General features: G+C 39.2%; 1 protein-coding gene across 4 annotated transcripts in view; it reads left to right on the top strand.

Annotated features, from left to right (window-relative positions):
• NELL1 (neural EGFL like 1) overlaps positions 1-27,712 on the top strand; it is a 299,987-nt gene that overhangs the window by 11,309 nt on the left and 260,966 nt on the right. For all 4 annotated transcript variants that reach the window (XM_054068679.1, XM_054068678.1, XM_054068677.1 and 1 more), the window contains exon 3: positions 15,314-15,464. In XM_054068679.1, the coding sequence (XP_053924654.1) occupies positions 15,314-15,464 (151 nt within the window). The remainder of the gene's footprint in view (positions 1-15,313; positions 15,465-27,712) is intronic.

Raw genomic sequence — 27,712 nt, 5'->3', positions numbered from 1 at the left:
GCACTTCTGCTCACCCATGGTGGTGGCTCATGACCTGCAGTTGCACAGAGATAGTGGGGACCAGGCCAGATGGAGGTCTGTCAGGTTGTAAGAAATAGGGTCCAGCCTGTCCCTTGGGAGACCAGGATCCTTGCCTGTCTTCATCCCTTCGGATGTCCCTTTGCTTTTATGAGCACTAGCACGGCCACTAGGAGCTGTGGCAGATGGCCACCTACCATCCTAGAGAATTCTTAGTTCCCTCAGTGCTTTCAGCCCTTTGTCAAAGTTGCTCTTTAAAATACTGCTAAAATAAGAGTTAAAATAAAATATCAAGAGCTGGGCTGGCTGCACCCAAGAGGATGGAGGAAAATGTGACTTCTTTGGTGAGGATGGTTTCCATGTCTCTGTTTCTCAGTAGAACAGAGAGCAAGGTCTTGAACTCTTTTTTGAATTATTGAGTACTTCTGCTTTCCCTCATTCTTTCCAGACCTCTGTGGAAGCTGGAAAAGGAGAAGGGAATGAAACTGGAAACTTAGAGGCAAGGGCTGAATATGTAAAGTGACAATAATATAGCTGGGATGAACGTGCTCCCCTGGGTGAGGGAGGAGAGTGGTGAGAAGCAGTTGGAGAAGATTAACTGTGACAAGCAGGGCAAGGAAACTGGGCTCAGATGGGGAGGTGGAAGAGAAGAGAAACAGCTGCAGTGAGGAGCTGGAGGCTAAGGAGGAAGCAGATGATGGCCAAGCAGAGAAGCAGTGACAAGGATGATACCAGGACTCTGACTTGGAAGGGGTTGAGTTGAAGGGATGAAGAACATGATAATGGGAGCTGTGGACAGCAGCTGGGAGAAGCAGCCTGGAGACAGAGCGGCAAGAAGCTAGGGCTTGGATGGGAAACCTGAGGACTGCAGTCTTAGACTGGGTGGGTAGGACTGGGTGAGGGTTTGCTTTGGATAGAGGCAGCATTAGGACAGCATAGAAGGGAAAAGCACTGAAAATTCACAGTTGGCAGTGTCATTATCTTTGATGTGTATCAGTTTTAAACAAATATTTTTGGAGGATAGAACTTGGACAATGTGATTTTTCTATTAGTGATTTTATTGTTCACTTCTGAAGTTGAGGTACTAATACCTTTTCCTGGAACAACAGTGGTGTTAAAAGAATTAATTAATATTTTTAGAGGTCTCTGATACTGTACTGTAATAATTAACTTGGTCATGGTCTGCTCTGTCATCAGAGAACAATTTGAATATGGTAGATATACTGTTCCAGGTAAGCCTTGAAAAATAAAAATAAAGCACAACTTCAGATTCCTTTTTGTTAAATAAATGTTTTTTGCCCTTTATTCTTTACTTAGTGTACTGACTGAGACAGAGATCCTCTGAAAATTGTGTAGGACACTGTAATTAAGAATGGTGTTGGAACGTGCATCTCCAGAGGTCTGAGCAAGGTTTGCCTGTGAGACTTTAACGTCTGTCTAGCTTCCATTTGTTTTTAAAATTTAGCTAATGTTACAATGTGTTTTATATACACAATGGAATTTTTTTGTCAATGAAATCCTTAGGCTAAGTGGTTTTTTTCCTTTGCAAAACCGACCAGTTTCCGAACAGAGAAATGATCTGTTTGAGAAGTTGGACTACAACGATGAGTGAGATGAATCATCTTCAGTGTAGGAAATTAAAGATCACTTGAGACATAATTATTGAGCAATGCTTTGAGGCTCACATAGATACATAACCTACTGTTAACTTTGGCAGTTCCCAGTAGAAGTTTTTAAACTACTTGTATATACCCGCCAGTGTTGGCTGTTTCCGCTCTTGTTTAATATTGAATTATGTTAGAACTGCATCTAGGAGAAAAATTTTTCCAGCATAGTGATATGAAAGTATAACCACTAGAGTTCCTTGTTCCATATCCTTTTGTTTCAAACACCGCTAGCCCCATACTGAGTAAGTGTAGACCAAAATAGAAACCCAGTCACATTAAATGACAATGACCAATTTCTACTTTTCTGTTTTTTTCATATTGAATGTTGTCATGCTGCCTTCTGTTGCTTGACATTTTTTGGATTTCCCATCATGTCTATAATGATTAGGAAACAATTCTAAGCACACGTTGCCCCTGGCTTTGGCAGTTATTTTTGCTTTCCTGGGACACAATAATTGCGCTACTTGTCTGTCTTCATTGCCACTGTGGTAAGTGCACAGGGGAAGTGGGATAAGCACTTCAGTATTTCTGTAGTATGCTAAAAGCCTCAAATGCTTCTGGCAACCTGTTGATAGAGTCCTGTGATGGAGATAAGCAGAGAGAAAATAAGAGATTTCTGCTCTTCAGTGGGCAGATGGGGGGATGCAGAAATTAGTTTCTGATAGTTCTGCTAAGTGTTTCATGCTTTTGTACCTGGTGAGCATCTAGGTCCTTACAATTTAGATGAGAACAGGACTAACAGTTTGAGGCTTTTATATCTTCATCAGAAGAGAAATGCGACAAAAAATGTCTTTTTCTTGCAAAGGATTTTGGCAAACTGGTACTGTTGTTATAGCATACTGCACCTAATCAGGTTTTATTAACTACTTGTTCAGTAAATATATATTAAACTGGAGTAAGAATATAATTCTATATTGTCCTATCAAAGAGCATGTGCTAGTCAGATCCCTGGGAAGTTGAGGTGAAGTAGAGTGGGTACCTGAGTTGTGCTGCTTTGAGGCAAATCCCTTCACAATGCTGAGTATCCCTGACTGGAGAATCCTGCCCAGGTTCAGGGCAAGTCCCTGCACCTGACCCTGCAGGTCTGGCTTGCTGAACAGATGCTGGAGGAAAAGAGAGCAGAATTGGAGAACTGGAGCATTACATGACACTTCTGAGCTAAAACTGCTTGAAATGCAAAGGAGATGAAAAGCAATGCTGAGCACTGAGGAACTGGGCTCTAGCTGTAGTCAATGAACCTAAATAGCCCACTATGGCTGGTTTTCACCCCAAGAGGGATTTTAGTTTTCTAAACAGTTTTAGAAGAAATGCATTAATATCCATTTGATAAGAATAATTACCCTCATCCTACTTGATTAAATTACTTCTAAACAGAGGTACATCTTTTGCTGAAGAAGTGGTATTATTTGAAGTTACTATCGTATACATTAAAAAAAAAAAAATTGAATGTTTCTAAGATTTTGTACCTCTAAAAAGTGCACAAAGGCAGATATAATCAGATGTAATGCAAGAGCCAGGCATGGACCATTTCCTGTGGTGAAAACCCCTGCTGTCTTGAACGACCTATCAAGAATAAAAATTAGATGCTACTTGAGGCTTCAACCTACTTCTTCTATGCCAAATTCTAGATTAATCTTGCCACCTGCAGTGTGGGTGTATAAATGATGTGAGGGGGACATTTTTTCTCTTATTTTTCATTTTTGCCACATAAATGGTGTGAAGTAATCATGTCATACTGTGCTGGTTTATGGCATTATATCATGTGATTGCCTTGCCTTTTGTGGCCTATTCAATGACACAAAATGCAGAACATTAGATGATTTTTTTTCTTTTTTAATAGAACGGGCAAAAATAAATTGGTTTTGGCACTTGATGTCCACTAAAACATTCATCTGTATCAGTAGTTACGTAGGTTGCATACCTGCTAAAAGAGCAGAATCTCTTCAGTAATTCTGTCAACTGGGATCTGTGAATCACTATTTTGGAGCAATAAGTGCTGTAGCTGAACACTGGTGTTTTGGCTTCCTACAAATGTCTCAATACAGTCTGTCCCCCATCCTCCCTCCTTGTGGGATAATGTTTCCTACATAGTTACAACTGAGTTTCCCATTGGTCCTCTGTGCCATAATTAGGCAAAACCAGTATAGGATCACTGCTGCTGCACGGAGCATTTTACTCTGTCCTCCTCTTGCAAATGTGTGTAACTCCTCCCTCTGAAGCTGTGAGTTTTCTGTTTAGCATCAGTGGGAACAGACACCTCCTACAGCAGACAAGTTTGAGTTGTAAAGCTTAATTCTGTGTTGCATCCCCCTTCTTTTCTTTTCCTTTCTTTCTTTTCTCTTTTCATTTTTTTATCTTTTGTAAACTGAAAGGCAGCAAAGATGCTCCGAGAGTGCAACATGTATAAAACTGGATCTTGGAGGTTAAATACTCATTGCTTCTATGATGAAAGACTGTCTACACATGGCATACAGATCAGCTTCTGCTTCTCTCTCTCCCCGCTTTGGCTCATTGTGCATAACAATGTTGAAATTTTCAAGCCTGTTCTTGGGGACTGGGGGAAATGACAAAGCCAAGATGTGTGGGAGGAGAGTGGGGTTTGTGAGTGGGTGCGTGTCGTGATTTTTCTTGGTCTGTAGAGGTCTCTATGGATGTTCATCATGCTGTTTGGAAAATGAAGCAGCACAGCCTTAAAACATGATGTTTGTAGAATAATTTGATAAATGCCAATGATTTGGAAACTTGGTATATTGCACTTTATCTTGAGACTTCCTTTGAAGGGAAGCTACTGACAAGTTGTGGTAGAAGGACTCTGTTCACAGTGTTAGGTACAGTGATTTTATTAGGGAAGTTGTGGAAGTTCTTTAGGTTTACTTCGTTGTAATTAATTATGAAGCCAAAACAAAGTGAAGTTTGCTTTTAATAATACTGTTGCCCAGACATGTCAAAGTCATGGTTCTCTGTTAGCCTTTTGTTCTCTAATGCTGGCAGTGCTTTTAATGTTTTTTGATGTCTTGTAAGTACCAGCCTTCAGATGGGATATTCTGCCTTTCTAGCTTTATGCCATCTTAATTGTTTCAAAATGTAGTCATTAAAAAAAAATAAACATTATTGCTGGCATTATTGCTAACAGCAAGAAATGCAAAAAAGGGGGACACATGTGGCAGTCCTATTTAAATAAAAGCTTATTTTCAGAAACAAAGGCTTATGGAGCAAAAGGGAGCTCTTAGTACCCCAAGCACGTTTGCTGTTACGGATGAACCCACAGCAATGGATGCTATCAAAGTTGTCATATTTTATTCATGAGTTGTGGTATGCTTGGGTGAAATAAGAAAAGCAATGCTCCAAATCATAATTATGGTGTAAAAAGATAAAACAGTTATTATTGTGACATTTTTGAAAATTCTTAAATCTCGCAAATAATTCATCTAAAACTTGTGGAGAATGACTAAGTATGTTAGCTGTATTTATGATTCTTTGTTGGGGTGTGGAACATTTCACAAATAGAATTTATACATATTTTGGGAGAATATATAAATGTGTGCTTATGTGCATTCCAAGAAACAAAGACAACTAGAATATTGAATATAAACATAAAGAGGCTGACAGCAGAAATTATACTTCAGTAGAAAAGGGCTTTGACAAATGTATTATGCCTCATGTTATTATCATGCAGTTAATAAATAAAACAGACACCCAGGATTTAATTTGCTTTAGCAATAACATGGAAGTGATTTTTCTGAGGGAAGCAAAACAGAAGGGAGAATTAGTTCATGAAACGCATTTCTTTAATCCTTGTACAAATTGTGTATAGAAAATAAAGAAGAAATGTAAGATTTTAGCAATAAATGAGCTAAATGCTTGAAAAGTAATTAAAAAACTATTTAGAGTCTCAAATCATTGGGATTTTTTTGAACCAAGAAAGCACTTCAGCATATGCTTACTTTGAACTTTATGGACAATTTCGTTGCCTTTGGTTGGATTATTCATGCAATAAAAGACTTTACTGGACTGGAAATTAAAACCTTTGTGTAGGTGTAGCCAGGACTGTTAGCTGTCATAAATAGCATGAGGCATTGCAGGCTCTCTTTGCAAGTGGAGAAACTGAGTCAGAGGCTTCTGTTCTGCTGAAACTTCCTAGTTAATAAGCCATTTAAAACTGGTATTTTGATTTACCCATTTAAGAATGCAGGTTTTCATCAAGGAGGCAAATTCTGATTTCTGTGTGGCTCTGCTGATTTCGGGCTGGGATTTTCCAGAGAGTCAAAATAGTTTAGGCATTCAACTTTTCTCCTGCTTCGGTGGGATGTAGTACTTAAAAGTGTCTTGAAAATCCAAGTTATGGGATACTTGTTGAGTGTATCTGCCATAGTCATGTTAACCTTGGGAATCTTGAAGCACTTTAGAAGTACTTAATATTGCTGTTTACTTTTGAAACTGTTGCCATACAGTGTGAGCAGCATTTATATATCTGTGAGACGCAAGAATGCTAGGGAGAAATCAAAATTATTTCATAATAGCATAAAAATACAAATGGATCAATCTCTCTGCACGCTCTATTGAAAAGCACAAATTTTGTTTCGAGATTACAAAAACACCAAGGGTTTTAGTGGGAGGAAAAAAATCTGAACTGCAAATAGTAGTTATTTGCAAAACTTGGCTTCTGTATCTGATTTTCGATTCTAGATGCTCCTCATCTTCTGGTACCACCTTAAGTTTTAAACAAATGCAGCTGAAGAACATGCTTTTTCAAGTTCAGTATATGTTGACATTTTTTTAAAAGCAATTTCTAAATTTTTGTGTCTATGACTTTGAGCATACCTGGAAATAGATGTTTTCTAGAAGAGGAGGAAAACATTCCCTAACTTGCTTTTACACGAAGCTGGAACAGAAACTGTATTTTTGGGTGGCTCATTATTTTGTATTACATTAACATTTAACATACTCCAACACAGATCCCTGAAGTGGACATTACTTCTGCAAAACAGACAGTGTATGGGTAATGATTCCTAGCAATTAGTGCTATTTCCCCTACATTGCATACATAGCCACTGGCTCTGTCTGTGCATGGCAGCGTTGCTAGTGAAGTCCATGCTCTTTCTGTTAAAACGTTGTTACTTCTTTCCAGATTTGCAAATAGCAGTCTTTAACTTTATAGTCACTGTGATGTGATACCTAATCTAATATAGATAAACAGTGGAAAAGATGTTATAATCAGTGACTCCTGAACTAATTAACTAACAACGCATATAATTTGATTAACTCTCATGATTTAAGAGCAGATTATGTGCTTTTAGTGGTAGTGTAACTTCTGGAGCATTTCTACTGAGCATTTAATTTAAGGGATCAATCATTTGTAAATAGTCTTGATTTCAGCACGAGTCCCTTGAGGAAACAACAGAGCTGACTTGATGAGGCGAGACGGAGCTCAGTAGCTGCTCAAAATATTTTAAACATGTTAAAGTGGGTGCCCGAGTAACAGGTGACATGTAGTGCTTGGCAAGGTGATCAGTGTTGATCTCAGCAGGAAGCTTGTTGCAAAGCCGTTTACTTATTCCAGTTTTCTAATTTTGCTCCATAATTGCCAAATGGTTTTAAGATGGTGTCGATCGCTGCGCTATATGTGTGTCCAGGCCAGCTTCTCGTCCTTCTGCTGCTAAAGAAGCGACTCTGGTGCTTTCCTTTGTCATTCTGTCCATTGGGTGGAAAACACAAGGGCCTTGGAGATGTTGAAACCTATGTGCAGCAGAAGAGGGGCAATCTCTCAATGTAGGCTTTGCTACGGCTTTCTGACACCTACAGCTTTCTCTGTCTCCTAGGGCACCTTTTGCTGACTGAGACTTGAGAAATGTAGGCGGTTGCTTTCTCTCTTTGCATGTGTTCATTTCCAAGTCTTGTTCAATATCTGCTGCTCTGTTTATTCCAGAGCACTCCATTTCCGTGGTTCAGCTGCAAACAAAGGACTTAGACTCTGTGACCACTACTTAATTACCATGAATGTGGTCATTCTACCTAATGCTGAAGTTGTGCCAGTTTTAAAGAAGCTAAGAGTCCAGCATTAAGCCACTAAATCAACTGAATTATTGATTGGGGAGAAACCATGATTTGGTAAGAAGTCTCTGTTTGATTTCATACACGACTTAAAATTCTGCTGCCCCTGGCGTCTGGAATTTTAGGACTGGGTTTGCAAGAGCTTCCTGAAAGGAATGAAGTATGTATATATGTATATAATTTTAGATGCTAGATTAATTTTGTTAGGTGAGATCTAGTCTTAAACTAGTTTAAAATGTGTATATCAAAATGATGGGAATATATGAACGCTTATTGCCAGGGCAGCTTTACATCATGCAAAAGAAGAGTTTACATCGAATCATACTGTTTTTTCACCTTCTCTAGCAGAACTGCTTTTGCTGTATAGTCATGGGAACTTACCTGTGTAACATTAGCTATTCACCCTGGTAATTGCTCCATCCTCTAATTTAATGAAAACCCATTAAACCGAAACAATAATTAAAATGAGACATCATCTCTGTAGGAGGTTTGCATATTAAAATCACCAAGCATTTCACTGCAGACGGATCTTATTCTTGAGAAACAGTGTTTGAAGCAACATGTAAAAAGTGATTTATAATAAATAATCATAATTTCAAAAGCTCTGCTGTTGAACATGATTTCCTACTGTTTATTACTGATTCCGAGTGAAGCTAGCAAGCCAAAAAGCATTTACAATGTCTTTTCGTACTGATAAGAATACATAGAAGCAGAGATGTGCCGCTGAGAAAACATCATGCTGTTCTTAGTCCTTCTTAGTAGCATAGTTCTCGAGAGAAGGGGTGAGGTGTTTTCATCCCTCTCTCTGAGTTGCTGGCAGGTAGGACGGGCAGTGCTGGTCCACACGGTGCCAGTGCAGCGGGGCTCGGAGGGCAGCAGCGTGGTGTCTGCTCAGCACCTTAATTTAAGCTTGCAATTATTTTTCCTTGGCAGCACTCTTCAGTCTGCCAAACCCCATGCTTTAGCCTGGCTTGGAAGCAATGTGGGTGAGTGGCAGGCATGGTGGATGAATTCAGGTCTGTGCTTAGGAGATGTCTGCTTATGCTGGTGCTTGGCTGGTGGGACTCTGCAGCATGGTGATAGCTGAATTGGGCACCCAGAGTGCTCTGAGGGCGAGGTTATCTTTGATTCTGTCCCTATTCCTGTGATGGCAGAATATTGCAAAGCCTCTTTGTTTGCATATAAGGAGAAATTTGTGTGAAATGTCTCCCCACAGCTTAAAATAAAAAATTGGTACTATCTGTGATTAACTGCATTTTGCCCTTGACTAGACAGGGAGGGACGACTGCCTGAAATGTTTCCCTGTTTGGCAGTGAAATGAACTTCTTTTTTGGTGAATATCCTTGTGGTTGGTGTCAACATCCTTCTGTGAACTTTTGGATCTGTTAGTGATTTGTGTGGATAGAGGAATAGGTTTAGAGGAACAGGAAGAAATGAACATCTATCACCAGTAGTGTTTGGGGTTGGTTATATATATTTTTTTTTTGACCAGTTCTTCTAAAGATGATTTGTGGGACCAATGTGCAGAAAAGAGTTTGTGCACCGGATCCCACTTGGACTCAGACTTCGATGAAGCATCTGCCTTCATTGGACTCAGAGGCTTGATGAAGCACTTGCCTTCAGTAAACAGAAGGGTGATGCTGTTATATGTGTCCTGAGCAACTTTTAGAAACTGCCTACACTGAAATTACCAATTTTGTATCCTTCTTTTACTTTCGATTCCTTTTTTTTTGAAATCTGATTATTTAAAATGAGGCACTGCTTTTTTTTTTTTTTTTCTTTTAATAGTGATTTCAGTTTAATTGGACTGTGCCCATAGCAAGGTAAGAGCCAATATGCTGCAGTATTCAATTCTTTAATTGCAGTCCCTGAAATCCAGATTCTCTGTTATTGCAGGGTTAATTTCTAATTGCTTTTCCACAGTGATTGTGCAGAGGTACTCCTGAAAACGTGTTGAAACAAATAGCCTTAAAATGTTTGAAGGTACCAAAAAAGCAATGTGTTCTGCAGTGTTCCCTGCCAAGGTAAGGAAGTAAAAGGAAAGGATATTCAAGCAGGCTAGTGAATGATGAAACACTATCTGTTGCTTAAGAAAACATAGGTTGATTTAGGACTGAATTTTAGTATTTTTGTCTAATGGAAACCTTTATTGAAGAAAAATGATTTCCTAGGTGGATTTGGATTTAGTTTGTGAGATATGGTGCACATTAAGTGCTTAAAATTCCAGCCTGTATGATCATTTACTTCCCACTCTACGATGGATTGTTGACATTGTCATCAAAGGAATTTTGGCAAGAATTTTGCCTACTTTCCTAGAGCTATCATTTTTGTTATCTAACTGATTTTGTCTGCTTTTGTGTGTGGTGATAATTTTCTTACACTTCATAATGGAGCTGAAGCCAACTTCTCCCTTTCTCTTCTTTGGACCCCCTCATATATTCTGGCCTACAAGTGGCAAAAGCCTAAGTTTGTAATTTTTAGGTACCAGAGCTGGTGATACATAGGTCAGTGGATCCACACAGGAATATGTGACTTGAGGGCCTAAATCAAGTTTGTAAGGACTGATCCTGTTACTGAGTTATTGCACCTCTTAATTCCATTTGTCATGTAGGGAAAGCGTGTACCGAAATACTGGTACATTTTTTATGTATCCAGGAAAGATTGCTTCGACATCATCAGCCCCAGAGCAGCATTACCATTCATCTGAACCAGTATTATGAGGAAATGTGAACAAACTCATGCTAAAATAAAAATGTAAGACTTATTTTGAAGGTGATGAAAGTGAGTATTGTGAGTAATCGCAGTTGTGGGTAAAATTTATCAGGATGGCTGAGCATGTAAGAACTTGCTGCAGCTAAGCAGGGTGCTGTGGTCTTCCTCTGCAGGTCCTGCTGCAGCTGCTGAGCCCCTGCATAAGCATAGCCCTGTGTGCCAGTTCCTCTCATAATTCCTTTTGGCTTGGTAGGGCTATGCTGACTGAGGGATGGATGGGCTTTGTGCGGGACAAGGCAGTCACGAGGAGGTAAAGTGGTGTCCCTTGGAATGGGGGAGATGGTGCTGGGCAGGGAAATGTGGGACAATAGGTCGTCAGTAGGTTGGACTGTCCTAGTGAGCAGCAGCATTTCTTTGTGTTTGGCTCTTCTTCCATGGAGCCATGACTTAAAAAAAAAGAATTAAAATCAAGCAACAACGATGCTCTCTTTTTTTTGACATAGAGGTGTCTTCTGTTTCTCTGTTCTGCTGAAGGTAGAAAGTTGCCTTTTCTTTATGCTCTGAGATGATTTGTGTCTGTTATACTTTCAAATAACTGTGTATGCTTGTTTTTTTTTTTTTTCTTGTTTATTTTAGAAACACTCTGGTATGTTTAAAAGAACCTCTCCAGACAGTCACTATTTCAAATTAAGAAACTATAATCACATAGAAGGGCATATGAAAGTCGTATGTATAGTTATTTATTTATTTATTTATTTATTTTGCTGAGATTGTGTTTTCATTCAAGCATGAAGTGATGTTTCACTGAAGATTACTGTATAAACCTATATTGTTCTATATTATGTAGGAAATACGACATTTCATTATGAGCAGACAGTTATTTTTATGGAGAGCATAAAAAGTATTTTCCCTTTCAGGCACCTGCGGTGAGGGGGTGTATGTGCTCTCGATTTTTCTTTTTTTTTTGAAGTGTGGAAATCAACCTGAAGATAGAAAGCTCTTATTCTAAATGGATTGTACTCCCAGTTCATTTGTATGGTACTTTCTGCAGAAATGGAGTGAAACACAAACAGATGACATGCCCAGCAATCCTACGGCGTGAGGAGGGGGCAGCTGCGAGGGACTGTCCCACAGGATGTACGAGCTGGGGTGATGCAGTGCTGGCTGGACCCTGCCCTCAATGAAACCTCATGCAGCTCCTTCCCAGCATTCAGGCCCCATATTGTGAGCCCAGCACTGCACTCAGCACTCTGAAAGGTTTATCTTCTTTGCAATACCAGGTTGTGTGTCTTCAGAATCCTCACAAGCCTCGGTGGACTCCTCATCTTATGAGTCCAATGCTATTGGGTTGCATTTGCCACGGAATTGCTGGAAAAGTCCCCTTGTTGTAGTTACTGAGTTTGTTGTGAAGAACAGCATTTCCGTAGGTGTTTTTGCATCTGCAAGTATGTTTTTCAGTTGTCTAGCGATAGAGGGTCTTCCTAGGCACTGGTAATAATCCAGATAACACACTTCTGAGTATGGTACTATTTAATTTTTAAAAGCCTAATTGGGTAAGGAATTATCTGGATGGTCACGCTCAAAGAGTTGTGGTCAATGGTTCAATATCCAGGTAGAGACCAGCGATGAATGGCATTCTGCAGGGGCTGGTATTGGAACCAGTGTTCTTTAACATCATTGTTGCAGGCATGGACAGTGGAATTGAGGGCATGCTCAGCAAGTTTGCTGATGACACTAAGCTTTGAGGTGCGATTGACATCCTGGAGGCAAGGGATGCCTTCCAGAGGGACCTTGACAGGCTTGAGAGGTGGACCTGTGTGAACTTCATGAAGTTCAACCAGGCCAAGTGCAAGATCCTGCAAGGTCCAAGCGCAAATACAGTCTGTGTGGAGAATGAAGGCCTTGGGGGTGTTGGTTGATGAGAAGCGCAACATGACCCAGCAATGTGCACCAACCATATATTGGGCTGCGTCAAAGGAAGCGTGACCAGCAGGTCAGGGGAGGTGATTGTTCCCCTGTGCTCTTGTGAGACCTAACCTGGAGTACTGCATTCAGTTTTGGAGTCCTCAGCATGGAAAGGACAAGGATCTGTTAATGTGAGCCAAGAGGAGGGCCATGAAGATGATCAGAGGGATGAGTCCCATACAAGGACAGGCTGAGAGTTGGACTTGCTTAGCCTAGAAAAGTCAAGGCCCTGGGGAGACCTTCTACGCCTTCCAGTACTTAAAAGACCTACAGAAAAGCTGGTGAGGGGATTTTTATCAGGGAGTGCAGTGACAGGACGAGGGATAGTGGTTTTAAACTATAAGAGGGGAGATAGAGATTAGATTTTTTTTTACTGTGGAGGTGGTGAGGCTCTGGCACAGGTTGCCTAGAGAAGTCATGGATGCCCCATCCTGGAGGTGTTCAAGGCCAGGCTGGATGGTGCTTTGAGCAATCTGATCCAGTGGAAAGTGTCACTGACCGTAGCAGCAGAGTTGGAACTGAATGATCTTTATGGTCGGTTCCAACACAAACCATTCTACGGTTGTACAGATTATGTCAGAATAGTGTTGCAAATCATTGCGCAAATACTGTTTGTTTTCTAGTAGTTTGTATCTGAGATTCTGGAATTTCAGAACTTTAGATCTTACTGATTTAAATCAACAGAGAACGAATATAAGGCGTTGCACGTGGTTTTGGTGCATTCATGACAATCAAGAGGTGGTAAAGTATAGTACAACATTTGAGTACGTTTCTAACTGAAGTAGTCAATGTGTTGAGTATTTGTTCATGATTTTGGCCAAGGAGTCCTGTATTTTTGTATAAAATTTGGTGGCTAGATGGCGGGATGTGGCTTTACAGGGGGATCAAGATATAATGAGAAAATGTTGGACTTTGCAAGGGTTGACTGAAGTTTTAGTGTATGTGTTTCATTGACAGGCACTGCCTTTGCTTTCATATGTGAAAGAATTTTTGAAAGCTTTGATAAGTCATATTTTATTTCTGGCAATTGTGACATCTTTAAGAAAAAATATAAAATTTTTTAAGTTACTAATGTTCTTGACCTTCAGTACAAGGATAATTATCTTCAGCTGTCAGCTCTTAGACAGCTCTCTGAATCCTACTTGTCTTGGATTGTGCATCGTATGTCTGTGTAGATAACAAACTGGTTATGGGAGAGCTTTCTGGTGTATGGGACATACAGTTTTGCTGCATCAGTTTTTTTTTAAAGTAACAATATAGTATTTGTGACCAGTAATAACACTTGCTAGGTGAAGATAATGATACAGATAATGAAATCTTATGGATAAAGAAAAAATCTGGTCTTCTGTGCTCGATTGTTTATTCCTTCATTCCCCTTTCTGACGGCAGTGGAAAGGATTTCTGTTCTTTGAAGCTTTATCCTCTACTATGATAAAAGTGGCATTCGACAGACAAATAGTTTGATGCTGTGAAGTCGGCTTTATATTTTTTTTTCGTGTGAATTTGAGCATCTGGCAAAGATTTTAAAATAATGCCTGGCGATTTTTGATGTCTAATTTGCAGTACTTTTCAGAGTGCAAGTGTGTTAGGCATCCTGAGTGTGTAGTTTCATTTGGAGGGCTTTAAGCTGCACAGGAAAAATTGAGGCACCCCATTACAAAACATGCTTGAATACTTTTTCCTTGGAGCTTGGTTTCAGTCCAAGGCATTCCCTTAGTAGCTGCATTTCTGACTTTCAAATTGTTTCTCAAGCCAGTCTCTCCTCTTTCTGCAAGCTTTATTTAATGACACAATATGTTGGGTTTTTTTCCTACAGTGAAATTCTGAATTGTAGATCTCATCGTTCCTTTGTGTTTTTCAACATTCATGCTGGGCCAGATTCTCGGGATTCAGAGGAATTATATGATTTTCTACCAGCTGAGAATTTGTGCCAGCATTTCTAGCTTCAAAGTATACCTTTTAAAAGGAAGCGCACTGGGCTTCTAATTGGTTGTGACATCCAGGAACCGCAAGTGGCACAGGTCTTGAAAATGTGTGACAAAGACCCAGCATGAGAGACATGGCAAGGGGCGGGAAGGTGAAATGCCTTGATTTCTCCTTTTTGTCATTAATCATCTTTCATAGTGATGGTATATTGTGAGTAAGAGGATGCGATAGAAATGAATGTGGTGGGAGATGGCACATCTAAATCTTAGAAGATCAAATACAAGAAGGCATGCTGCTGCTTGGACATCAGCAGGATTAGCGAGACTGAAATATTTCTGATCTGTCTGGTCAGACTGTAGTTTAATAAATATTGTATGAGCTGTCACGGTTTGCTTGTTTAAACTGAGAAATCCCTGAAATGATAGTGGATTGTAAGCATGTCTTGTATTTATTTCTCAGGCAGCAGCACAGCCATATAGCATTATTAGCAATAATACATCTCTGCCTTACACAGAGCAAGGTTTCCTCTGATGTACGATGGAGAGGTGGTAACGGAGTCAGCGTTAAAAACTGGAATTGGAGCTTGGTGAATTGTGTTGGAAGAGGCAGTGTCTGATATTCCTCAGAATTTAGGAGCCTATTTATCTGACTGCAGCACACCTTATTTACAGCAACTTAATCTGCTCACAGCAGACACAAATGGCTTAGCTGCCTGTTAAAAATTCTGTCAGAAAATCAGTAGCTGACCAGTTGTGAACTTGTCAAAGTGACAAGTGGGCATGCTGACAGAAATAGTGTTTGGATTTTTTCATTGGACAAATGCAGTGGTGGAGTATGGTAGATGACTCTCAAAAATGAAAAATATTCATGGGAAAATGAAAAATGGAATCTGAATCTTCCTGACTTGGCATTTTTACTGGACTGTTGTTTCTTTATCTCTTTTTTTTCTTTTTTTTTAAAAATAAAATTCTTAGATATAGAAAGAGAAATCCATGCAGCACCCCATGTGAGTGAGAAGCTAATTCAGCTCTTCTGGAATAAAAGTGAGTTCACGTTTCTGGCCACCCTGCAACAGAAGGCATCAACATCTGGAGTCATACTGTCCATTCGAGAGTTAGAGCACAGGTAAGAAGAAATTTTTTCTCTCTTGCAGCAGTGGCAATATAAAAGATACTGAGTGCTTAGTGGTTGGTTTTGACAGTGTGTTGAAATGGTAGATGTAAAATCTGACATGTAAGTTAAAGCCTTTCTTTGTAGTTTGCAGTTTGTTACTTTTTACTAGGGTTTTTTTTTGTTTTTGTTACAGGAGGAATGCATTACTTGGTATCCTGGTCTGTAAATTAAGTTAAATTAGCTTTAATGGAAAGATCAAAACCAATGTATTATAGACACAATGCACTTTGGAAGTTACAGACCTTGTAGTGTAATTTATCGTGTGCACTTTAGAGTCTGCTTTTTCATACAAGTTCAACTTACATGTTTTCTGCTTCACTATGTCTTATAACATTTTAAAATATTTTTGAGGTTCAGCAATCGTGTTATTAAGCAATTAAGATGCTTTTTGTGCTCCCGTATGGTGATGTGTATGTTTTCTTCTTGGCATAAATACGGTGTATTCTTATTTCGTGGGTGTCTCCTATATATTTCTTTTTTCTTTTTTTTGGTTGTTGTCAGTGTAGGAGAAAAGTTTTTCATTGGCTGTTACAGTGGCAGATATCACTTCATTATAGAAAAGAAATGATCCTTGTATTATGGTCCATAATACAACTCCAGTTTTGATGTTTCAAAGTGTGTGTTGTGTCAAATATTCTCCTACTTGTAACTTTTTTGGAATACTATTTTTTTCATAATTTTTTAGGGCTCGAAGGACCTGTCTGTTTAGTCTGGCTTTCTGTTGTAATACAAGTAATAGGATGTTCTTTGGCTGCTCCCATTTCAAATCTAATACCAGTCATTCTGCAGCATGTCTTTTAGGAAAAAAAAAAAAAGCTATTGGTATTTAATGTTGTTCATCATGTACATGTTCTTACCTTTTGCTGAGGAAGTGTATGAAGGAGAAGGCAGTGGCTTTATTATGACCAAATAGTCAACTTTTGCCACTGCAACAGCAGAAATGTCTAGACAAGGATGGCTAAGGGGGGGGGACTCTACTACTTCCCTACTTCCTTCTAAAACTTCCTTATTCTTGGTCTCTTTTTTCCTTTTTTTTTCACTTCATTCCTTCTTTCATTTTCCAGGCCATTGTCTCAATATGCAATAATATTGTTTAATGTTACACAAGGGTCCCTCCCTCCTACTCTTTGTGGTTTCCTTCTTTCACTTCATTATTCCTTTTGTCATTACTTTTTAATTCCTTCTAGCTTTTTCAGGCCATTGTAGCTCTCTGAAGTCATGGTTAACAGGATCAGTTTGCCATGTGAAGGGATTTTTTTAATTTGAGAAAGAGGACGTTGAGGAGAGCCATTACAGAGGAAAGCTGTTGCATGTAGGGACACATGCATGCACTCAGCAAAACCCAAGGTCAAACTAGACAAGCAGTGATGATTAAACAGTGCAAAGCACATGGATCTTTAGGTATGGTCTCTTCTGAATTTAGCTATTGCCTCCTCTTTCTTGGTGGGCAGAAACAGAGGCTCACAGAGAGATGTGTTGTGCAGGAGTAATCTTGATTGTACAAAATGTGCTGCTGGTGGCTGCTCTTGGCACTGAGATCATCTCTAGTATTCCAAATTACTAGGCTTCTGTAAAATATATATTTATAGTTGAATGATTGGGTGCTAGTCTCTCTTAAACCTTTGTGGTTCTGTGTTGTAACCAAGGCTGTTTCCGACAGTGTAGTCCTATGCAAGAGTTGAAACAGACGTGTCCTGTGTTGCTGATGGCTGCTGTTGCGTTCTGAATGTTATGGATTACTGCAACTATCCTTCTTTTCTGGATTGATTGTGTATCACTTAAAACAGAGTCACTGTTTCTTTCTCTAGTTTCCTAAGTTGCTTCTTGGACCTTTGTAAAAATTGTGCTTTCAAACTCTTTAAGTCTGTGATGACAGAAATTGATAAACTGAATGACAGTGAAGAAAATACATTTTAAGATGGATAAGGAGTAGAGACCAAAGATTTGGGGCACTACTGAAGAGGGCCCTGGTTACATTATTATCAATGCAATAGCACAACTTTCAGCTTGATATTTTTTTGACGTTGCTCAGACTGCTCAGGTAACTTGCTTTGTATGTGAGCTGAAATGTGTGCAGGCCCTTGACATGCTTGGGAAGCCTTCTTAAAATTGTTGTTCCTACTAAGCTTTAGGTAATTATCATGGTTTTGTTCTGGTGAGATCTAGGTTTTTGGTCAAGCTTTTTTTAAACCTTCGATGTGTCTATGAAGATAGACATTGCAAGGAGAATAGTGAATAACATCATTATGTTTCAGCATGATTAAGACCTATGGGAACAAGTGTAAGTGTACACTTATTGCTTAACCAATATAGTTTTTGATTATGGAAAAGCAAGAACTCTTCCCTTATGCATAAAATAGGAAATATTGTAGCTAAGAACAAAATGTTTTATAACTTAACAGCATACCAAAAGTGGAAAAATTAAATGTTTGAGACTTCTCAACATGAAGAAGGTAAAAAACACCTGAATGAAACAAACTATGTTAGCTGTTGGGACAAGAGTTAATATCTTTAGAGGAGATGTCTTTTTTGTTGTGCACGTAGCAGCTGACAGGTTATATTCCATGCAACAAACAGATGTTTGTATATGTACACATACACACATGTATACATATATTATTAGTTGCCTATGCCAGTATAACAGCGTAGCTAGTTCAGAAGGCATTTTTGCAAGTTGTGTGTAATGGACATGATCACCATTAGGTACAGGAAGAAAATTTATGGCTTAGTAATACATAGAATGTTTGGTTTATATTTAATTATTCTATTAAGTTTTAACAGAAGTTTGTTTTCCATTAGTAGCATAAAACTCTGAAACTAAGTTATATAAGGTATTTTAGGTATAAGTAGGTAAATGGATCCTAAATCTTAATTTATAATAAAAAAAATACAAAAGGTATTAAAATAAGATTAAACCAGCTTTTCTTTAAGTCAGTAATTCAAATATGTTGTTTTCTTGTACTAAATGGCTATTTTGTAACAATTAGAAATTTGCTGTTAATTTATATAATCATTTGACAGACAGGATTTATACTACAAGGATGGCAAATGCATCTTTGTTAATATTTTATCTTGTTGAATCAGCTTGATGATAAATACTTTGTTTTCAAGGTACAAATGTATTAAAATACAACTTGAAAAATGGAAAGCTTAATTAACACAGATTAAGTCTAATTAAACAGCCTGATAGTATGCGCAGACTATATAGTTCTCTGAAATACAATGGTAAATCTGAAGATTTTTTTTTTTTCCTCAATTATAGATAACAAAATGTAGCACAGGCTGGACAAACATGTTACTTAGGGATGAAGAAGATAACTATAATAGAAGAACTATTTTCTTTGTTGGAGAATTAAACTACGTGTTGTCTTTAGACTTTTCAGACCGCCAGGATGCTTAGAAAAAGCCATCAAGTTATCTGAAATCTCACCCAGAATGAATTCTTATTTCAAAGGTTTCATCCAAAATTGTCATCATGGTCATTACCTGCTCTGGCGTTCCATGGTCCAAAGTCCTGGAACACAAATTAGATGGAGTCTTTGTACTGTTTACTCACTTGGCCGGGGTATGCTGACGGTTCCTTCCCACTGCTGGCCATGATCAGTCCCTGGGGAAGTTTGTCAGGGATATTCAGGTACCCAGGCTAGCATTCTTTGAAATACTGCCTTTCACTGAAAGAGCTGACTACGATTCCCTGACTACTCTGGGGCACGATTTAAAAGCAACTGGCTGCTTTAATATTTTCTTTTCTTGTTGATGTGAAAATTTTGCCCCTTCCCCCCCTAACATTAGCCATAAACTCTTCCTGTCCTTTGTGTATAAAAATAATAAATTACAGTGAGTGGGAAAGGAAAGCGTTTGTGTACTTTGAATGTATTCTGAGGGTTTTGGTACTGGAAGCAATGGGTAAGGTGCCTGGAAAAAAGGGCAAGCTTTCTTCTGGGAGTGGTCACCCCACTGATGAGCTTATAACATTTTCAAATCGTAAGGAGGAATTTCTTCACTATGAGAGTGGTGAAGGACTGGCATAGGTTGCCCAGGGAAGTTGTGGCTGCCCCATCGCTGGAGATGTTCAAGGCCAAGTTGGATGGGCCTTGGGCAGCCTGATCCAGTGGGAAGTGTCCCTGCCCATGGCAGGGAGGTTGGAACTGGATGATCTTTAAGGTCCCTTCTGACCTAAAGTATTCTTTGATACTATGATTTATTGTCCAAACTTTAAAAAACAACATTGTAATTGCTGGGATTTTTTTAGAGGTAACCACCATTGACCCACCACTTGTATCTAAGCACGATGGGCTTAAGGTATGGAAAACTACTGAGTCCAGAATGATTTTTCTGCTAATGTACAGATCTGAACCTCCTCAAATCAGATGAGTAGCACAGGTATACATAGCCTGTGATTCTGGTACTTACCTGAAAGGTAGTAAGAGGAAATAGAATCTTTATAGTATGTTACCCATAACCACAGCTACCCACCAAGCTGTCACCTGGTCATAAAGTACAAGGCACATCTCAATCAGATTTTTTTAATCTTTGATCAGGCAAAATTCCCTGTAACTTTTCGAAAGTAACCTGTTGGGTATTTGCTTGACCTGTAACAAGCTACCTTTCAAAGAAAGATTTTCTTCTTAACCATTGGTTTATTTTTGTGGAAAGCAAAGAAACTGTGTATTGTAAGGCAGAATGTGCAAAACTAAACTAGTAATCATAGGGGCCGTTACCTGTGAGCTATCCATAAGAAATAGGATAAAACCCTTATTGACCTTTTCCTCAAGGGCTCATTATATCTATTTTTAAAGGTCCCTTGTCTGTAGCTCCCCCTCCTTTGCATTCCCAAAGAAGTCAGTATTGCTTTTGTTACTCTTAGTGGTTACTAAAGAGGCAGGATGAAAAACATACTGTTTTGTAAACTCCCAAGTTGCTTATTCCTCCCTACTATTTTGTGTGCATCCTGCGTCTTCTCTGTTTGCTTCTTTTTAGTCCTAACTCTTATCTGTGTGTTGTCATTCTTTCTGGAGACTGTTTCAAAATGAGATCCCACCATGATAGAACTGGGAAGTGAATCATAAGACTAATGTTTCTAAGATTTTCTTACACAAAGCACTAAAAATTTTATTTTTCTATTTTTTTTCTGATTATTTTTCTTTCTTTTTATGCTTATAATGTGTCTAGGACCTAAAAATCAGAACATTTATGCCACACTAAATATTTGGAAACTCACAAGCTAGTTGTACTGTGCTGAGTGGAGAATTTGGCCTTTGGTTATGTAACAGCAAGCTGTGTTGAGATAAATATTCAGGGGGATTCTGATAAACATGTCAGATTCATAGTAAACAATTTTATTCCTAGCAAGTTGGTTTTGGGTGCAGAGGGGAAACAGGCATTGATTCTACTGCATTGTTGAGTACTTCCCCCCAGCGTCACCAACAGTGTCCGAGACTGTTGAGGAGTAGGTAGAAAGCTGTAGGTACACAAATAACAGTTGGAAGGCTACCAGGCCATATATTTGATTAAATCCACAAAAGGGTCACAAGCTACTTAAATTAAACACTGAAATCTAATTAATGAAAAGAAACCTATGTAAATGACTTCTGACCCTGGTTGTAATCCTGAATGATTGGATTTACTCCATGCTATGGTTTAGGTTATTTCTCTGCAAGATGTGTATGCACATATTGGATTCTGAGATACCCAATATTCAGAAAGGGAAGAAAAAACTCTGCAGAGGTATCCAATAACCTTTTTCTTTTAGGGTAAAGGTCACATCTTCATTAATATTTAAATGTAGAATTGCTAAACTGGAAAGCTATACAGAAAATATAAAGATCGAGCCTTCCATCCCTTTGAACAAGGTGATGTGAAATGTGTGAGGCATCTACACACTTCCCCCTCCCCCCATAGTGGAACAAGCAAGTGAACTTCTGTTTCTCAGAATTGCAAATGAAAATAGCATTGGACCCACCTGGTTCTGTGCTTGGGGTCAAGTGTGCAAAAGAGAAAAGTGAGGCAGAATTGATATATTCTATACATCTTCCACTGATTTAAGTGATGTGAAAGAAGAGTTACTGCTTGAGGAGCTACCTTCTATCTTATGGCTCCCTGCTGAGAGCAGGTGTTTTATGTACACTAGGCTGACAACTGTTGTCTCTCTGAAGCATTAACATGCTGCTGATAACCAGCTGTTGGAACACATTGATTGGACCGTGTTGGCAATTGGAGCAGAATGGTTGACAGTTTGAAACTCTTTAAAACTGAATTTGGACAGTGCAGAAATGTTGTGGTCAGCTAGGAGCAGAATGTGTGGGTCCCCCAGGAGTCTTCTCCAACATGCTGAGTTATTCTCTTTGCTTGTTTTATGACCCTTTGATTCAGGCAGAGTTTCAGACTTAGTCTGAAGACAACTTTCTGAAAACTGCATATGCTGAATTTGGGCTTGTATTCACAGTATTACTCACGGCAGTTACGTTAAGAATGCAACTCTCCTAGTTAATAAGATAGTTAGAAGTTTGCAACATTTTGTTAATAGGTGGTCATCTGCTTGGTTGGATGTTAGTCTGGGGGATGTGTCTGGTTTCTATTTTCTGTTTGCAGTTTAGCAGAGATGCCTGCGTGCCTTCCTTGCCCTGGGAACTGCTTTCTGAGAGGCAGGAGAGTCACAGTGCCTGTCCTAGCGACTGTTGCTGTGAAAAGCTGCCAGTGCTCAGGTGGCAGTGGGGAGGGAAGAAGGAAGCCTACGGGGCAGGCGGGGAACGAGGGCACCCAGAGAGCAGCAGGGAGCAGACACGTGGCTGGGCTTTGGGAAAGTGGAAGGGAAAAGATATTTTTGCTGTGAGTCTAGTGAAATTTGTTATAACATAAGAAATTACTGAAAAGCTGCTGAATTTGAGAGCAAGATTGGAGGGAAGAAGCTCCTTGTAAGGATACAGCAATGAGAGTCATTTGTTTTCAGACATTGCAGTTTGACTCAGGTGACAGACCTCGTTAGTATAAAAGGCTATGTTATCCTCTTTTGTTTTAATAAACCCCAGTATTTAGAGATTATGGATCTGGGCATGCCCTGAGCTGAGTTCCTGCTGCATTGATGAACATGAGGGAGGGAAGGACTGGAGCTATGTTCTGCTGGGGGCTCTGTAGTCGCACTGACAGCTTCAAGCTTCTGCATAGCCACAATAATCACTGGGATAATGCCAGCTTAGAGTTCTAGCTTAGCCTTAAAAAACACGACCCCCATTCAGAAAGCCCTCAGGTATAGCTGCTTTGTGAATTGCAATGGTCCAGTGGTGCACTGAGGAAACTAACTTTTGGTCAAGAGTTGTGAATGATGAGCCCTTCAAGGACTACTTCAAAGTGTAGCTGTGGATCGTGTTCCTCGCTAGAGTTACAGTGATAATGTGAGTAAAAGTGACTTGGTTTTGGAGTGGTGATATGTAAGGAGATGAGTCGTTTCTTTTGTCAGGTTACTTTTCTGTCAGACTAGTTCATTGGGTTGACCATGTCTCATTGCAACTAAATGTCTAGATCTGATGCAAAAGATGAGGTAGGAATAAGCAGACAGGAGAGTGAGGCCATCTCTTTCTTACTCCTGAAAGACGCTAGGCTGCGTCCCTTTCTGTGAGATCAACCTCTGCTTTTTGTGAGGGAATAAAATAAAATTTCTCCCATTGCTTGACTGCTTCTGGCAGATACCTATCTTTAATAGAGATGTCTTGTTTCTTGCAGGTGTTTGTGTCTGTATTTGTATGAGGACATACATGTATATATGTGGAGTTTGTTATTTCTTTTTAAATAAGTGGTAGCAGCTAAGGAGTCATGACTTCACCTTATTTCAAATGATAGGCTCTTTTCTGCCCTGCTGACTGTGCTAGCTCTGAAGCCTGCTAAGATGCAATACTATTTTTAGGTGCATTGTGGTACTACCTACTTGGCTCTCTATGAAGAGGGGAGAGACCAAGTCTTTTTCAGATAGTAGGCAGGTAGCAGCCACAGCGAAGATCAGATTTTTAGACATATGACATGAAAACAAAAATGCTTAAGGTCAGTCTTTACAATGTATGCCATGAAAATGAGTAGCTGCTTTGTACCAGCTTTGACTCAAGCTGTCTTTTAGCTGGCAGGCAGAAGCTAGGGTTACTATTTTCTTATATGATCAAAGAAGACAGTAAATTTGTATTTGGATGACCTTTGCCTAGTTGCAGGTACACAAATGCATATTCTGAGCATCATAAATGCTTAATGCCTTGCAGCTTGCGTGCCCAGCTGCCATGTAGCAGATTTGTAGAACAAAAGACAAGATGTTTATTATAGAAAATGTCAGTGTGGGGGGTTTTATTGCTAAAAGTTTCAAGCTAGGCTGATAGAACATGATTCCCGTTGTCCTTAAAGTGGTCTGAAAGGAAAAATAAAGTTGTTTAATTGTTTGGAGTTAGTTCCTTTTGTTTGAAAAGAAAGGGCACGAATCTTGGAAAGAATCCTGTTTAGAGAGCCAGTGGGACAGTGAAGTTGCAGGCTTTTACTTGAAAGCTTTGAAAGAATTTAGTATTAAGTTTTGGCTTATTTTGGATTTATTTGTGTAGAAGAAGTAGTTACAGAGTACAGTAAATCATGATAGAGTCATTGTGAAACATATGGGATTCAGATTTGCATTTTCTTTTGTAGAAAGTTAATCTGATTTTTCAGCAGAATACCTTCATTGTCACAGATGATCCTCCTGTTCACGACACCTTTTGTGCTGCCTGATGTCAGTCTGATTTTGCTCATGAGCTTTGATGATATCAGTACATAATCTCTGCCACGGTACTAAGTCTTTAATGCCATATAAGTGAAGATTTGCCTTGTACGGTTTGGCTGTGCAGCCTCTCAATCTGTCCATATTTAAACTAGCTGTAACAAGTAGCTTTGTATGGTTTGTAAGTATGCGTATGTAGCAGAGGACTAGATCTGTGCACTTGAGCACGTGAGAGCATTACTTCAAAATCCAGTGTCTGACAATGCCTAATGCTTCAGAGCTTGGGATCTTACCCTGTCACTTTATAGTAACTAGGGTACAAGAACAGTTCCTGTGGAAGCAACTGAAAAATTTGCCTTGACAGCTGTAACTTGTTCTAATTTTGCATCCATACAGAACCATGGTGACAACTGCCTGGTGAGTGTTTACTTTAGTTTGGAGTCGGATGCATCTCTTGTTTCCGAGGCACTGCTTTTGCTCTATATGGCTTCACTGACAGTGGTGATGGACTTGGGCGTTTGCCTGCCAGCTTATCTGCACCATAGTGTACCCAGTGTGTGCTCTTGACCTGACTTGCTTTCTACGGAGGAGCGTTAGGACAAGGTCTCAGTTTATTTTCTGTTGCTGTCCAGGCTGAGCCACTTGGCAGCGCAACCGAAATAAGTGTGCTGTGTGTACCACTGAGCACACAGCCTCAATTAGTAGTAAGGAACGATGAAAGGCCAAAAATGTAATGGACTGTGATCCATCACAGAATCTCTGTAGATTGAAACTCCTGTAATCTGTGTGATAATAGATGCAGGTTCATTGGCTCTTTGCCTCTGAATACATTGAGAAGTGTTTCTACAAAGATGCTAAAGCATAGTCTTGCCTGAAGCTCTTTTTATCATTAAACATAATTAAATGTTGTGGTATTCTGCTTGGTATGATGCTGCTGTGAAATGAAGAAGTGATGTGCACAAACATATCCAAATAGGCAAATATGTGCAGAAGCTTCCCAAATTTCTAGTTGATGACATCAAATGGGCTGGTCTCTGAACTTCCCGTGAATTTGCTTTGCTATTTAAAAAATACAAGAAATTATACCTTGACCAGACTGACAGAAGTTACCAGAAGCTTCTGTTCATTAACAGTCTGAGTCTTACTATGGGAGTGATTTTTTTTTTCCCCAGCGTTTGAGAGACCTGACATTGTAGTGTTACTGCAGCATGTGCAAGGTGAATGGTGCTTCCATCCTTGAACTCCTGTGGTTTTGTGACCTTCTCCCCCCCAACGTTAGGCAGATGCACAATTGTTTTGACTGGATGGCAACCCCAAGTTTGTACATATTCGCAGGGATGCCATCTGTGCCTGCTGCCTTGCCCTGGGACATCTGTTCAGTAGCTCTAAGAGCATCTGCTGTAAGTGCTGGTGCTGCTCCTCGAAAGAGGCTGTGGGGCTTCATTTGGCACTTGATCAGGGATGATGGAAGTTGTAAAGTCAGAATGATAACTCTGCTTTATTTATGTTTGAATGTGATGAAGGGGAAGATTTCCAGAATTGAATGCAAAAAGTAGTTTTGCTTTAGTTCTAGGAGCTCTTATCAGAGCGTTTAATCAGTATTGTGCTTACCAGATGGTGCCCTGTCTTCATTGTGGGATATTTTAGTGTCTCAAGATAGGTGTTAGCGTCATAAAGATCAGAACAAAAAGTACTGTATACTCTTAAGGATATTCAGAAGGATTTATATCCCAGAGCTCTTCTTGGGGTTACATCTTATTTGTAGTCTGTGAACCCTCCATCTTTTGGCCACTTGCGTAAACTGACAGCGGTAAAATCTTTGAAATGTGGTGTTTGTCACAGGTCAAGATCGCTGCTGTCGTGGATATGATAAATAGATGAATAAATTTATTTAATGCAGATGGTGGATTAAGCCAACTCGCGTTACAGAAATACTTTGCTTCTGCTTCAGGTGTCATACATGCTCTTATTTAATATTGATCATGACTTTTGGCATTACATCCACAGCAGCTGTTTCCACCTTACAGTATATTTTTAGGTACCTTTTCCTCCTGATCTGGAAGTGAAATGAGGTGTCACATGCACAGTGAAATATTCACTATGGTTGTAACTAAATGAAAAAAAAGGAAGCATTAAACATCACTGAGTCAGGCTTTCTTCTCTCCTAACAACATTCTTGTGTGAGATATATAGGGGTTGCAAAAATTGTCAGAAAGAATTCTAAGGCATCTTGAGTTTATTGTGGAATAATATTGTCTTTCTGTAATGCACATTGCATGTTCTTAAAACATCCCAACTTTTCTGATGTGCATAAAATTAATCTGAATTAAGCAATATCTATTTCTCTTACGCATTGGGATTTGAATGAGAGACTGCAGACAGACCTGTAAAAAGAATGTGAAGCCAGCAGTAGCTTATGTGCTTAGCAAATACAGAAATTCTAGTAATGGGAAAATTTGAGCCGAGGTCACATTGTATTGCTGTTCCACAACAAGTAAGCTTTTTTAATACTTGTGTTCCAAGAAGTTACTCTGTCAAAATGCATGTTACTTTTGATCATGCCTATTTAAAAAAATATAAGAAAATAAATCCTCATCAAGAAAACAAGGAAACCATCACTTGGGACTAACAATTTCTCAAATAGATTGCTGTCTCCTCTCTCTCTCTTTTGGAAGAACTCTTGAGAAGAGTAGCAGGGGGCTAAGTAGAGCAGCAAGATGACACACAGGGTTCAAGCAGATATGATGAAGAAGCAGAATTTGTTGTAATACTTGTGAATCTCGCTTGTCATTTTGATGTGGATCTCATAGCAACAGTGGAAGTTCACACTTGTCTACTGAAAGTACATTTTTTAGGTGGTCCCAGATGCAATCCTTTTAGGAAACCTGATTTGTTCGGTTGCTATGTTTTCTTCTTCCTTGCAAACTACTAGGAAGTACCTACAAAACACCTTCTAGGGATTAATCCATTTTCTTCTCTCTTCTTTGGTAGCTTCTCTTAATTTACCTACCTTATTTACCTGTTGGTTTATAGTGGATAAAAACTTGTGGAATGGCATTTCAAGTTGAAGATGAGATAGATATTAAAAACAAAAAATCAGTTTATTTTCTCTGGCTTTGCTAATTATTTTCTCACATGTTGATGATTTCTTGCCTGAGCACGTGTTTTACCACTCATTTATCTTGCATTCCACAATTTGAAGATTGGAACTTGAACACAGAGCAGGTGCATTTATTTCCAGGAGTGAATGGCCTTTATGTCATTGTTTCTGAAGAGGCTATCTTCCAGAGTCTGTTGGGAGGAGGAAAGAAGAGATGATGTTAGCTATTGAGAAAGTTATTTGCATATGAATGATGTTCTGGTAGAGAAAGGACAACTACATCTTCTGAACTGTGAACAGCAAAGTCTGTTTGTAGTCAAGTTCTCAATGTGAATTTGTGCATCTTCAAAAAAAGAAATCAATGCAAGAGTGTTG

The sequence above is a fragment of the Cuculus canorus genome, chromosome 5 (genome assembly GCF_017976375.1).
Source record: "Cuculus canorus isolate bCucCan1 chromosome 5, bCucCan1.pri, whole genome shotgun sequence".
NCBI classification, from domain to species: domain Eukaryota; kingdom Metazoa; phylum Chordata; class Aves; order Cuculiformes; family Cuculidae; genus Cuculus; species Cuculus canorus.
Note: the sequence above shows the minus strand (reverse complement) of the source record. Positions and strands in the feature narration are given on the sequence as shown.